The sequence below is a fragment of the Poromitra crassiceps genome (genome assembly GCF_964638095.1).
Source record: "Poromitra crassiceps genome assembly, chromosome: 10".
Classification (NCBI taxonomy): Eukaryota; Metazoa; Chordata; class Actinopteri; order Beryciformes; family Melamphaidae; genus Poromitra; species Poromitra crassiceps.
Window position 1 is genome coordinate 23,926,109 of NC_139631.1, and position 15,000 is coordinate 23,941,108.

General features: G+C 43.3%; 2 protein-coding genes across 2 annotated transcripts in view; both read right to left on the reverse strand.

The window, feature by feature from the left end:
* Window positions 1-159: 159 nt before the first annotated feature.
* On the reverse strand, window positions 160-10,447 carry LOC310783542 (ELMO domain-containing protein 3-like). The gene is made up of 12 exons (XM_083644425.1): window positions 10,031-10,447; window positions 9,138-9,209; window positions 8,900-8,974; window positions 8,741-8,810; window positions 8,146-8,208; window positions 7,932-8,020; window positions 7,321-7,444; window positions 7,090-7,212; window positions 4,158-4,288; window positions 3,805-3,881; window positions 3,233-3,360; window positions 160-2,762 (listed from the first exon to the last, which is right to left on the reverse strand). Exons 1-12 carry the CDS (start codon window positions 10,130-10,132, stop codon window positions 2,512-2,514), a joined length of 1,305 nt encoding a protein of 434 aa, XP_083500551.1. The 5' UTR covers window positions 10,133-10,447; the 3' UTR covers window positions 160-2,511.
* Window positions 10,448-14,079: 3,632 nt separating this feature from the next.
* LOC310783574 (steroidogenic acute regulatory protein, mitochondrial-like) overlaps window positions 14,080-15,000 on the reverse strand; it is a gene marked incomplete at both ends in the record, with an annotated part of 1,917 nt that continues 996 nt past the window's right edge. Inside the window, 4 exons of the mRNA XM_083644467.1 lie at window positions 14,080-14,199; window positions 14,328-14,421; window positions 14,569-14,753; window positions 14,932-15,000. The exon at window positions 14,932-15,000 is cut by the window's right edge and continues 90 nt beyond it. Of these exons, the coding sequence (XP_083500593.1) occupies window positions 14,080-14,199; window positions 14,328-14,421; window positions 14,569-14,753; window positions 14,932-15,000 (468 nt within the window). The remainder of the gene's footprint in view (window positions 14,200-14,327; window positions 14,422-14,568; window positions 14,754-14,931) is intronic.

Below are 15,000 nucleotides of genomic sequence, written 5' to 3' on the forward strand. Positions count from 1 at the left end.
AGTATAATGCCCTACTGACAATCATACAGTTACAATCATTAATTCTCTATATACAAACTTCCTGATTCACATACACTGTACTGCTCCTCGGATAAAGAAAAAGAAAACTAAATGTGAGATCACATCCACGATGCAATTTAGGGCCAGGAGGGGATTCTGACTTCATGATGATGTCCGTTTCTCAAGGTAGGAGATAATGAGCGTTATGGCTATTGAAGAAGGCCTGTTTTCTGCCCTTGCAAACATCATACTAACATACGATCAACATTCTACAACAGTGCAAATTTTGCTGATCAACCAAAACACTTGCAAACACTTGGCAAAATTACACCAACTTACTTTTTGAAAAGTGGGTAAAGGTGGAGAATAGAGATAGCAGGAAATAATAATTGGTGTGGATATTGGAAAATTGCAAGCCTGTATATTCATATACATCCACTCGGCCTGTGTTTGTATTGTAAATTTAGGGGTTCAAATCAATCATTTTCAGGGTACTGCTTCACATGAATGGAGGAAGTATTGTGGCACGGTGGCTCAAATGGGTAAAAAAAGAAGAAGGGGGAAGTGAGGACCAACCAACCAGCACTCGACCCCACATGGCTCTGCTGGATCTAGGCACCGTTTTTCTCTGTGACCTTCTTACAAGACGAGGTCGAGCTCAATAACCTGCGAAGCCAATCCCATGTCTCTCCAAAACATCCGCTCAACAGTTGCACCGCCTAAAATGTGTCTACTGAAGGAGGCTCTAATGCAAGTATGAAATGAATGTGCTATAGTAGTAACAGTTTGGCGCACTCACTGACACTACAGACTGTAACTGAGACATGACATCAACAAGCTTTACGAAGAGGAGGAGGCTATAGGATGCTACAGTACTAGTGCTACCTGAACATGCTACAGATTGAGACTACACCGATGGGAGACGGTTTCGCATCGGCACAAAACAGGACCCAGCCTTGCTGAGAAGTTCCACCACCCGACGCCACAGATTTGTCCAGGACTAACAATCGCTTTCTAAAACAAGGCGTTGTTTGTTTTAGAATAAGCCTTCCTTTTAGCTCACAAATCCAATGTACCATTTTTTAAATGAAAAAGTACCTTCTTCTCTGCAGCTCGATGGAGCAAGTTCTCAGTTAAGCTGGCTCATGTGTGCAGAGGAAAACACCCCGTCGGTAGTCAGTTCCTGCCATACAACACACTTACACACACACGTTCATACGCATACACCCGCTTGCACACGCGCACAAACCCTGAAGTTAGGAACGATTTCTATCGTCACACAGCACTAGCGTTTTGATTATCATTGAGTGAGAGCTGGGATTGCATACTGTACCATACATCTCCTAGGAGAGGCACCCTTCATCAATATCAGCTCATTCGTTTCACCACGCATACACACACACACACACACACACACGCACGCACACAAGCCTGCACACTGTAATTAACTTGTAACTGGTCGAAAAAATTACAATCACATGCTCTATAACGGAATGTATAGAAAGCTCATACCAGACCTTTGACTTTAGCTGGGACCAGGCCAAGCACACAGACTCTCGTTATCAAACATTGACTTGGCTTCAACCACAAAGAGTGTTGACAAGTCAAGAGGATATTCAGACGTTCTGGTGGAGAAACGGCGCGAGAAATCCTTCTCGCCGTCACTCGGCCATCGGTTTCATAACAAAGCTCTGAAGTGCTTTTATACACAACTATGCAGTTATGACAGCTGTCCCTTCGGAAAGGACTAAAATAGCTATTTTTAAATTATTTAAAATATATCCCCCCAATATAAAGTGGGAGCTCTGGACCTAGTCTATCAGACCCTCAGGGAATAGCCCACAGACACCATGAGCGTACCAGAACACAAGTTACCGGAGCAAACAAACACCTGGATGTACCTCCACCCATTGGGGACTGGGTAAACATAGAGAACATGTCCTCTTGTGTATCTATCTATCTATCTATCTATATCACATGTAGCGTGCAGCATTCACACGTACTCTAACACAATGCAAAGCAACTAAGACCTGTTGAAGCCAGTTGCATTCTAAGCCTGCTGTGTGTAATATGTTTGAGAACAAATGTGCACATTATGGCCTCCTAGGCAGGGATAATATGACCACAGGAATTTGGCAGCTATTGATTTGACTACTAAATCCACAGAAAAGTGCAAACATTCACTTTCGTAATTGTTTTATGACATCTTGTATTTCTGGCCAGCCTCTGTTCTTTGTATGTGGCTGCTCTCTATTTGAAAAAACTAAACAAAACAGAGCATAACTTCGTGAGAGAGCCCAGTCTGAATCAAAGTGCAGCAGTCCAGCATTGGTGGAGGGAGAACAAGGGTTTGAATGGGTTCAGATAGCAGGTCCTAGATCGGGGGCCGAGCAAGCCTCTCACACACATACACTAACACAGACATACTCACCAACATGATCGCGCGTGCGCGCACGCACACACACGCACACACACACACACACACACACACACACACACACACTGTCTAGCTTAGATGAGTCTGGCCTCTCCCTCCATGTCTGGCGGTAGATCACACACTCCTGTGAAGTGCATCTCCTTCCCCTTGCCTCCCTGGCCCACCCCGGCTCTGGCCCCTCGTTCCCCCAGGCCGGGAGAAGGTTGTTGGGCTTGGGGGTCTGGTGATGCCCCCCGGGGGACTCCACCCGAGCGCCTCTCTTTCAGGAAGACCTCTAGTCGACGCAGCATCTGCTTGGGGTTCTTTTTGGCAAACAGCTCCACTTCTGGAGGGTTAGAAAACACAGCAACAGAACTCAACAGTGGGACATCTCACTTCATTTTTTTTTTCATGCATTTTGTGTTGCTACAAACTGTGCGCATATTTCTACACATGATCCTGTGACATGATTATCAACCGTTTTCATTCGCTGACAAAAGCGTCATTATGAAATCTTCACAGAGCGAACAAAAGAACAGGATAAAATAGCATTTGTTTTTTAGTTGATGCATGCATGATCAAAGCATAAGCAGAAAGAAACCCAACACCTGCATGCAACACCATCACAATGCAATGCAGCTACAACAGACTCTACAGACTCTTATTGGAAATGAATGAGTTCCATCTGCCAGCAATGGAGTCTCAGTCACCACATTAAGGGTGACCCCTGCAGCCTGACACTACTAGATTCAAAGAAGGAAGACAGGCAAGATTCCAGAGCAGCCGGTTATCAATATAACAAGGTATTGTCTTTACCTTTGAGTACAAAGCCGGAGTCAGAAATGGTCTTCTCTTGGGTCTTCCACAGTTGGTACAGGTGCAGATACGTGGCAACGTAGAACTCATTCAACACCCCAACCACCTGCTGACGACGATTACACTCCCTGGTAAAACCACACACAGAGCACAGTGTGGTTGGTGTAAAGAGGCAGGTATTAGGGCTGCATAACTACTACTACTACTAATAATAATATCAATACTTCAATTTCCAAATTGCAAAAAGCTGCCTTTTTTTCAACCCTGGTGGGAGCTCAGGACTCCTAACATGATATTCTAGTGCTGAGCCCAATTTCTGGCCTATAAATTAAATCCACATTATAAAAAAAAAACTTTCATTGTATTCAAACAGTATTAAGCCAAAAGGAAATTATGTTTCTGGTTTGCTGAAAACCTAAAATATTGAAAAATCTATCTCTATACTGTACTGCAATTTATATTGCAATATTCGTCAAAAATAATCGCCATATGATTGTCAATATCACACTGCCCTACAAGGTATTATACTGTGTGAGATAGAGTGGCAGCAGGTAACAGGATTAGTGACTCACTTGGACAAGGCCTCCTCTCTGAGCACTTGCAGGGCGATACGGGTCATGTTGATTGACATCACGCTGAATGGAAAGTTCTGCAACAAACATGAACATAGACATAAGAACTTCGATCCCAAAAGGAATAACCATACATACTTACACATGCTAAGAGGCCAAGTCTTGAAACCTGCTGATTTGCAGCTGACTTTATGGGAGGGTTTCAGTGTCTTGCTCAAGGACACTTCAGCAGGCCAGCCATACTGAAGAAAAGTCTCACTACAACCCCCCTGACATTACCACCGCCTGTCCGCCTGGTCTCGTCTGGGAAATATACCACGCCCTTTTTCTAAGCATGGATTTTTGCGTGATACCTGTGTAGGGTGCTGTGATAACTTGTAGATGTCTCTAGCCAGTGGTAGAGTCTCTGGGTCCATCACAAAAGAGAGAGTATGCATCAGTCCCAGGAAGCCGGTACCACGCAGGTCAGTGGCTGGGTCTGTACCTACAGAAAAAACACACACACACACACACACACACACACACACACACATTCAACACACAGTCATAGTGTTTCACTCTTTGACATGGACAGCAGTGTTTTTCGCAGGTGATTATAATAATATAATATATCCATAATATCAGTGTTTCCCACAGGATTTTGAGTATTTGTGGTGGGGGACCGCAGACCCCCTAGGGGGGTGCAGGGGCATGCCCCCCCGCAATAATTTTTTTAACATTTTAAAGTAAAATGCATGAATTTGGTGTACTTTGAGAAAGCTTAAGAGCAAAATTAAAAGGCTAGATCTATGAAGAACATGTCATCATTACTGTGCTGTGGGTTTACAATGACAAACTAAATTTCTCCCTATAGGTCAGGGATACTCAACTTGCTTTGCCACTTTCGTGAAATGATAGAAGGCGAGGGGCCAGTTAATAAACAAACAATATACATTTTTCTGTAGCGGATTGTAGGTTTTTGGGGTGTCAGCCGGAGTTTAGGCTGACAGTGTTGTGCACACCGGATAGTTAGTTAGGTTAAGTTATTATTATTATTTTTTTAATAATATTTATTTTTGAGCAGGGAGCATTGGCGTTACAATACAATAACAAGTGTAATTTTCTAGGTTAAAGGGGGACTAACCCCCTAGATATGTATTAGAACAGTGATTTGAAAATACCTATGGAAAAAAACAAGAAATGACATATGCTCTTGTCTATACTGGACTCTTTGGCTGTGTTGAAGTCCAGATTTTTTTTCGGAAATCGACGCCATTACAGTTTGCCTATTGCCTCAAAAATAATTTATTTGAGAGGGGCCATATCTGTATAAATATCAACAATTAGCCAACGCTGGTGGCCTGTATGGAAAGAGCTTTGCTCAAAATGGTTGAAAGTTATATCAATTTGGTAATTCAGTGGCGAACTAGAAATTTAATTATTTTTCTGCATGTAACTCTATGGCAGTGTGTTGAACTACGTTACGAGAGCAAAGTGGCATGGGCTCGTTACAGCAGCACACCGCACAATACGACAAACCCCCCGTTCTGGGGTAACACAATGCGAGATTTCTCTACGTCATTCCCTCGTCCAAGTTGCCATATAGTCCCTTTTTCATTTTAGTTTGGGGGCTTTTCGTGATTGTTGTTAAAAGTTGTGCAAAAGTTTTTTCCTCTCAGCGCAGTGCAGGCTGCCTGCGCCTCCTCCCTCCTGCCAGACCCCGGCTGGCGAAACCATATGGCGAAACAGCCTGTTGCATGCATGGGGCGCTTGTAACCTCACGGAGCAACAAACAAACAGACAGAAATAGCTGGTGTGCGATTTAGAGAATACAGTCTGAGATTGGGTACAGGATTGAGGGAATCCCGCATCTGTTTGCGAAGGTGCGACTGGACAGGACGCTTTTCACAGACGGGCACAGTAGTCGGAGCGAGGCGAGTGTCTCTCAGGGCTACTCAGGGCAGAGCTGCAGATCTCTCCTTCTCCTCCGCGCATTCAGTCTGTCCAAAATCATTACCGATATAATCTCAGTAGGAGGGATGCAGGGAAATGATAGTAGCCGATGTGTTTAGAGAAGCTTTGTCACGTTGTCACGTCGTAGTATAGCGTTATATTTTACATGTGCGCTAAACTGCGACCATATTTGTTTGCGGAAATATCAGACTGCTCTCTCTACTCTCAGAGCACAGAGAGCTCTGCTCTGCTGCGCGCGCCCGCGGAGCTTGGAGCTAGTGCATGAGGTTTACAGTAGGACTCTCTCCCGCCTGGCTGGGCTGGAGACAGCTGCTTCCAACTCGGACTGATAATATATACATCATCATTCGAGCTTATTCAGGTAAGATATTAATAAAGTAGTGACACATTCAGCGGGAAACTAACTATAATTAAGACATGTGCCAACTTTGACAACGTTTGGTTCAGTATTTTAAGAGCAAACTTCAATAAGAATAGGCTTGGAGTTCTGAGGAGCCGAAAGGGTACAGAGGGGGTAGGGGAGTAATTATCTTGAAATCCCATAGTCTTTGGGGACAACCTGACGTCAGGTTGTACCAAATCTCCCATTGATTTGAGAAAAAAAAAAAAAGCAGTGTTGGACCCTAAGAGGGCGCTTATGCCAGATATGCTGCTGAAAAATGATACAAATGGTAAAATGGCAACAGTTTGGTGTCAAATGTGGAAATTCTGACCAGAATTCTTCACACATCACCCCCAAAGTCATATATATTGGTTAAAAGCTGAAAAAAAGTGTTTTGGAGGTTAGTTCTCCTTTAAGTTAGTTAGGTTAAGTACATACATAAGTGCCTGGGTAGCGAGCAGATGGCGGTATTTGACAATTTAGCAGCTAAATCATAGATTATTGAAAGATATTCCATATTCCAGACTGAAATGCTATAACAGAAGTATTGGCCAGAATGACATGAACATTTATTGGACACTTATTCAGCGGATATCTTGCATGTTGCGTTCAGGTGCACTGTCAACATCTTTTTGTGGCGGTCCAAATCCTTTTGTGGCAGCCCGCCACAAATTCCTTTATGTATGGGAAACACTGATAATATCCATACAAAAATGTCAGCAGTCTACCGCACACAGGCTTCAGACCCATTTCAATAGTTTTATATCTTCAATGTTTCTTTTAGACCAACATTAGAGGGAACGTGTATCGCTTAAAAAACTATCAATAGCAATTAATTTCATGTTGAAAATCTTGGTACACAGTAGCCACAATGTAATATGAGCCGATCAACTTCAACAAAGCGTCCACACATTGAGGCCTAAACCAGTACATTTGTGAAGGTCTCTGACCCTGAAAGCCGATGTTCTCCCAGTGCGTCCCATAGCGGGGGCAGTCCAGCCTGCTGCCCATCAGCCTCTTATAGATGGTCTGGAGGACACGCATGTGGACTGTCTGGCTGTTGTCTAGAGAGCCTATAGGAAACACATGCAAAGGGGAAAATCTGTGATTTGTTGGAAACACGTGAGTTTTACACCTGGAAGACGATAACGCAAACAGGCTCAGGCAGCACACATGCTCACATTGTGCGATGGCAAAGACCAGATCCCTCTCCTCCAGAAGTTCTCTGTGCAGGCGCGGTGGTCCAAACAGGAAGTGTGTGATAGCGGCCAGACCCGTCCTGCGAATGGTTGGCTGGATGTTCTTCTACACCGGGGGTTAAAAAAAAATCACTCTTTTCAAAAATCTCATAAAAGCCAAGAATGTATGTAATTATGTAGGCTTATGAGACAAATCCACGTGTAAATGAACACATATGGAACATCTTTCCCTTCACATTATTTTTTATGCAGTGGTTTCCTATAGAATTTGCAGATGTGGGTGGTGGAGGTTTAATTTTAGGGACCCAGGGTAGCTCAACGGACCATTCCAGGATAGGTACCAGTAGGTGTTGCCAGGAGTTTAAGAATGGCTTTTATTATTTATCTTATCATTTACTGATATAATAATAATATGTGGACAATTGGGCTATAATCACAATTCAAATAATATTTTTGACCTGGTTGAGCAAGGGGCAGATGATGCATATTCTCTGTATTTAAATTGTTCTATCTGTGGGGGCGATTTTCCTAGATAAAGGCAACACTGGATAGAAATCTTTCCCTCACTCATCCACACATGCAGCACGGCTTACCAGCAAATCCCCAAGGTCTGTGGTCTGGAAGTACTGCAGGGCTTCATTGAAGGAGATGAGTGGGGTTGGGTTGGAGTCTTCAGTGAGAGCTGGTGGATATGCCACATCAATTATTTCCAAGTGCGGTACAAAGTTCAACTGAAACACATTACATTCAACAGAATCATCACCGCCTAGATTAAAAAAGGAGACAAAACTATGACCTGTTTCTCACCTGGTTGGACACTCTCCAGAGCCTCCCACTCCTCTCTGGCCTTTTCCAACTCTGAATTCTCCTCTGTAGAGACAAAACACCAAGGTAAGGTAAGGAAAACACACTAATACACCCAATGCTGTCACACGCTCTCTCTCTCTCTCTCTCTCTCTCTCTCTCACACACACACACACACACACACACACACACACACACACACACACACACACACACACACACACACACACACACACACACACACACACACACACACACACACACACACACACACACACACACACACACACACACACACACAAACCTCACCTGCTACAACACACACAGGGGATGAGAATCCACTCAGCCAAGCGGCCATGGTGCAACGGCCAGCTCCCACCCAGTTCATCCTCAGTTGTAAAAACCCTTCCTGTCTAACAGATCTGCATCATCCAGAGTTGCACAGGGACCCTCTGCTTCCTTCTAGCCAGCAACCTACACTCCTGAGGGACGTTTTACCTGCTAAGGCTGCCTGGTATCTAGGATACACTGATATATCCCTGTGGGATGAACAGTGTGAGACAAAAGAGAGATTTATGCATGTTTATGTGTGTCTTACCTGCAGGCATAGGCTGATCCCCTCCTGCAGCCAGGGTCTGCAGGAGACCATTCTGCTTCAGTGCTGAAATCTGTCAAATTACCACACAAGGGGGTTACCTTCGATGCAAGGGGGAGCGTGTAGGGTGAAGCAGAGATACAGAGAAGGAAAGTGACTAACCGGCAGAGATCTGAGTGGTGCAGTACCGTTGGTGTGGTCTTTGACATTGTGACCGATGATCAGTCCGTTCATGACCTGGGAAGAAGTCAAAATTCAAACAAACACTGACTCTTGATGGATAAACGGCTGGCTGGGCAAAAGACAATTGGAATGGACGAAAGAAAGAAAAATAATGCTATATATATTGAAATCTCATACATCAGTGAATACTCCAACTGCGATTGTTAGCTGTACTCACAGGTTTATGGTTGGAGTGGCCATTGGTGATCTCCTCTAATGGTTTACATTCACGGGACAAACCATTCAGGCCCTAGAGGGGGGCAGCAACACAGAGAGCAGATGCTTAAGACATGTAGGCAATATAAAAAAAAATACTGCAGGCTTCACTGCTCTGAGAAAGGCGATTCTTGTCCAATGCATAGCTAGTAAATCCAGTGCTAACCTGTGCCAAAAAAATACAAAATGCAGTATATCAAATCAACTGATGCCTAGGACAGATATATAGAAATTGCATTCACTTGACTTTATCTTGTGTCCTCCTATTACTAACCTTCCTGTGTATGTAGATGTAAGCATTGTGTGCTGGGTAAATTAGGGATGCACTTCCTTTCAGGAAGTTGTCCCATCCCCCACTATCTCTACATTCAAAGTAGCAGGGGACACACGTATCCAATCAGAAAGAAGGAACATACCAGGACATGTACCAGGGAGCAATGGGGAATGTTATGGCTAAAAGAAAAACAAGCTGCCCTGTCAGCTGGCACATTGGCAACATGCCAAGCACGCCAGACTACTACTAAAGGAGAGGGAGGAAATTGTTTACCTTAAGCTCCAAGTTAAACAAGTGTGACAGAACTGCTTAAACACACTGGGCTCTTAATTGTTTAAAATGAAACAACAGTACATAAAAGGACGGGACATTTATCCAAAGACTGAGTGGGTGTAAGCAATATCGCTACAGTACAGTGAACAGTACCTTAGCGCCTGCTTATATTTTGTTGACCAACATAGCAGGTGTCAGCTACAGCTACTGTACTATCTCATGATGCCAAGTTGCTGTAAACCCAAACACTGGACTCAGACTAAATCACTGAAAACTTGGAGGCCACCTAAGGTGAAAGAAAGTATTACCTCGGTGTGTGGTGTGACACCAATGTCTTCTTCCATTGCATATGTGTGTGTTGCTTGGCGAGCGTGTTCCTGATCCTGCCCTCTAAAGGCGTTTGAGGTCATGGACCGGCGTGGGCTGCAGAGCTGATGCGTGGACCACCATGGTTCTTGTAGTGTAGCTTTTGTAGTGACTGCAAATTTCTGTGCTCCTCTTCGTCCCCCCTCATATACACAATGTCCAAAGTCACCAGGTTGAGTTCACTAAGTTGTGATACTGGCGATATATATTATCGAAGTCATGCACATCATATTCTCCAAGCACAGTCTCTTTTTTCTGTGAAAAAGTAGTAGGTCCAGGTTTTTCAGGCAAATAATGCGTGATTTTGATGGTAGCCTGGCTTTATAAGTGTGTTCATTGGGTGGAATGTGCAGGTATTGGTCTACCAGAGCTGATTGGAGGACTGGAGGCTATCCGTCAATATATAAGTTTCCTGGAAACCTCCCTCCGTCCTCTCCTCAGCAGATCTGATTGGCCAGTAGGTTTTCTCATCAGCCCCATCAGAGGTGCACAGAAGCTGGATAATGGCATTGCTTGTCAGGGCTTGGTTCACCCTGTCCAAGACGCTTCATTACTTTGGCACTTAAGAGGATTCAAGGAGCACCCAGGTACCAATAGTGTTGTTGCAGTTCAATTTACTTGCACTAAAGTTGTGTTAGGTCTTCAGCCTCACATGAAACAGCACACATCCAATGTCAGAACTGTCCGTTTCCAGTAAAATATGGGTCATGGATAAGGTCCTTTTATGGCCAGAGTCCTTAGTAGGGGTTGTCATATGTCCAAATTTTCTGAAAACTAGAACAAGAAATCGATAATTGCACCAAATCTCTCATAACCAACTTTATATTCATGAGCAACATTTTGAGGCATTTTACTCAGATCCAATATCACCTACAGCATAGATGGGGATTCACAATTTGAATACAATAACTGTGGACTGCACTGTAGGAACAAAATACCACAAAAATAAAGTCAGAATTGTTGCAAAAAATAAAAAATAAACAACATCTTAACTTACAGCAAAATGTTGCGCCTTGTATTAATTGTGGCCTTAATTGCTTTGTGATTATTTTTGGCAGGCAACATTATCCAAGATTAAGCTTAGAAAATGCTTATTGCAGCATGCATTTAATAATTGCATAATAGCTACAAGCGCAGTGTCTTCACAAAAATCACAACAAACAAATAATACCTAAGTTCAGGTTACAGCTTTGACAGGTGACAGCTGGCTCCTGTAACGTTACCCGCTTTGACAGCCAGCTATATCGTCAGCTAATGTTAACCGTTAGCAGGCTGGCTGTCAGCCACCGCTGTCCTGACGTTCAGTACAGTACAGTACGCGATTAGCAACCTTGCTAGCCTAGCAATATTTGAGCTAGCATCCCAGCAGGCACAAAGACGTAACGTTAGCTATAGATTGCTCGAACTCACATTCTGGATCATGCAACGTTTGCGAACATCAACGTTATTACATGCACGCCGACAAAAACGCGGGATAAATAGTTAAATATGTCATGTTATGAATGGATATTGCAAGTAAGTAGTTCAGACCTGTCATAAGAAAAGCCAGTTGTAAAGCTAACTAACGGGCTACGTTAAGTTAGCTGTAGCGTTATCACTGTATCTGGGATGAAATCTGTTTCACAGTCCGACAGCACTAACGTTACACGAATAAACTCCAGCTTTAACATGCTGTGATGTGTTAAATATGCTATGAAACCCATTACGTGCAGCGGCCTGTCCCGATCATATTATGCAATATGAATTATTTCGAAAGTACCTCAGTTTTTGATTCTTTCTCCCTCCAATCTCAGCTTCCCTTCCCCCGTCCAACACTGGCCACGGTAATTTCAAGTGCATCTTGGGAATTGTGGTTTCCTGCCTGCCTCTATCTCATTACGTCATTGCTCTCTCTCTCTCTCTCTCTCTCTCTCTCTCTCTCTCTCTCTCTCTCTCTCTCTCTCTCTCTCTCTCTCTCGGCTGACCTCATTTTCTATCTATTGATTCTTTCAACACATACCATCTGCTTTATTTAAAAATACAGTAGCTTTCTAATCTCATACTTTCTCTTTTCTTTGACTCAAATCATGGATATGCTGCTGCATGCCATAAGAAATAGACTAGGCCTTGACGTAGCCTACTCCTCCAGAAAGCGTTGATAATCCTGTAACTGTGGGTGAGATGAGCTATTAGTGGTGTGCTGGGAAAGTGGCGTTCCCCATAAAGTGCAAGGGTTTTCCTGCAGTTCCCGACAGGAACAAAAGATGATGTTTGGAGTTCAAATGCAGTCAAGGCCATACAGAATATACACTGCTGGATATATTATTTAACCAAGGCTGTCATCACTGCCAAGGATTCAGTAAGACTGCCAGATTGGTTTGTTTTGTCTTATTACTCAACTGAGTTTGATAAATGTACATAATATCCTCTCTTAATTACAGTGTTCTTGTATAGGCTACTTCTCTCATTGCACAAAATGATAGAACAACATCTCAGACCATGACTCTGAGTGGCGAAGAGACTCTTCACATCTGCTTGTGTTCAGATTTTGAGCAGATGTCAATTATTACCCTCTGGAACATTCTTTCAAGCAACAATACCCATTTTGCTAACACAAGCCAATCCTCTGAACTATGCCACAAGGTTTACATTTTCAGAATGAACTGGATTCATGCAAAACCAACCCAGGCATTTGTTATGGGCTTGGTACAGTCAACGGGTTACTTCCAGTTTCAACTGAGAAATGTCCTTGATCCCTTTATAGCTTACATAATTCTGAGGTAATGCTCATTTGCCAGCAGCCAACGTAAACATGTCCGACAGAATATGAGCCCTCTAAGCTTCGGCCCTTGCACTGCATCCAAGAAAATGAACAGTTATAAAAGAGTGTGGATCAATAAAATTTACAAAACAGTGTGGATACAATTAAATTGACAAAACAGTGTGGATCAATTACATTGATACAGAATAGAAAAGTGTTACATAGCTGGCAATAATGGACGGCAGACTTCCCATTTGGGATGAGATCAACTGTTACTAGATCTTGGGGAATGTGCTGCTGGCTCCCACCGAGCTGTTAGCTGCTGCTCTCCTCACACGTCTGAATGGCCAAACACCTGCTCACTCTGGCACAGTGTCCGCCTTAAACCCATCAAGACATTTTTATGAACTCCATTTCTCATGCTTTCAAAAAGACCCTTTGAATTCCCCCCGTCTCCTCCCTGTTGAAGTGGAATATGTATGCAATCGCTGTAAGGACTCCAAGATGAGCTTCCAGTTTTCACAATTACTTGTATGATTTTGCTATGGGGTTGGAATTTCTGTTGTTTTTCAAATTTTATGTGAACTATTCAGTATTTTTGCATTGATTACCTTAGACTTTTTTTAATAAATGCACAAAACACCACAAATATCATGTTGCAATCATTTAATTAACTCCACAGTCATTCTTACCCGATGTAATGCATTGACATTGTTACAATAAATATAAATATTGAAATAAAAGTGCAATTTCACAATGAAGGGAGGGACAATAACTATAGAGTGTTATCACAAAGAGGCAATGTGCCATGTGTATCACAGGCCTTACTGCTTATACAGGCTGTGGTATAGAATAGTGCAGATGAGTGCTAACAACAACCAGGGCATGTCGATGTGTGAGATCGGTGTCACTAACTCTACTGTGGCTTCCTCTTCACTCTTACCTCCTTGCCTTAATCTAGACTGATTGATGGTCAGAAAGATGATGATGAATGAATGATGCCAAGTCTCAGATTCACAGATTGTTCCATACACGAGGGGAAGATAAAAGCACATTAGACATTATGTAATAATAATGTAATAATAAAACTGTGCTCAAATATTTCTAAGACGGTCCTAAGATCTCAGACAAGCATCATATTCATGTGATCTTCTCAATCTCCTTTCTCCGTTTTCTCATGCTTTTTCGTAGTTTGACTGAGCTTCTGCCGCTCTCGTGCACACACAGCCTAGACTCAAGGAGCACGCTGTGTCAGCAGGCGTGAGCCATCTCCATAGAAGCATTATTAAGCATCCTTTGCCTGAGGTGGTTGGCAAAGTCCACCTGCGTCTGAGACAGCACTTTGTTGACGATAGTCTTTGGGATCCAGCCCTGCGCAAGACAGAGAAAGACAATGATCGATTGGCCCACATATTGTTTAGACTTTTACTATTGGTGACTGTCAATGAAGTTGAATGGATTACAGTGCTGAGATTATTGTGACACCGAACGCTACATACCTTAAGATCTATATTTAGCAGCCAGGTGAACTTTGTCTTGTTTGGGTCTTCAGCAGAGGGCTTCATAACTATACAGGTGGGCCCATTCTCCGCTCTGGAAACAATCAACAACAATCAGTGTAAAGCAGCGGTTTTGAATGATTGATCGATCGATCATCCATCTCCACGTTCATACACTCTTTACATAAACTCTTTACATAAATAACTGTATTATAATGACAAGATCTATGACAGGACCCACCTGACCACGCCCCTCTGTTCAGGCATTTCTGGGTGCTGAGTGGACATTCCAGCCAGAAAGCAGGCAGAGCCCCGGCGCTTGGCACAGCGGACACTGACAAAGTCCCGTGGGCCCACCACGTTGCCGGGTGTCTCTGCTGATACCTCATGGGTAACCATGGTGTCCGCGCCAATCTTTTGAAGGATCTGGAGGACAGAGGATTGGATAAATGCTTTTGTATGTGTGTGTGTGTGTATGCATATGAAACAACACAAAGTTGATTATTGTACCGGTGAATTTAAATACCAGAATAGAATCCATACAGGTCTTCAGAGGAAATTATCCCTATTCGTTTGCCAACAAATGTCTCGTGTTGCCGCTCACCTTAACCTGTTTGACATTGGGGTTCCACTCCCCCATCTGCTCCATGTTGCCCACCAGCTCTCCATACAG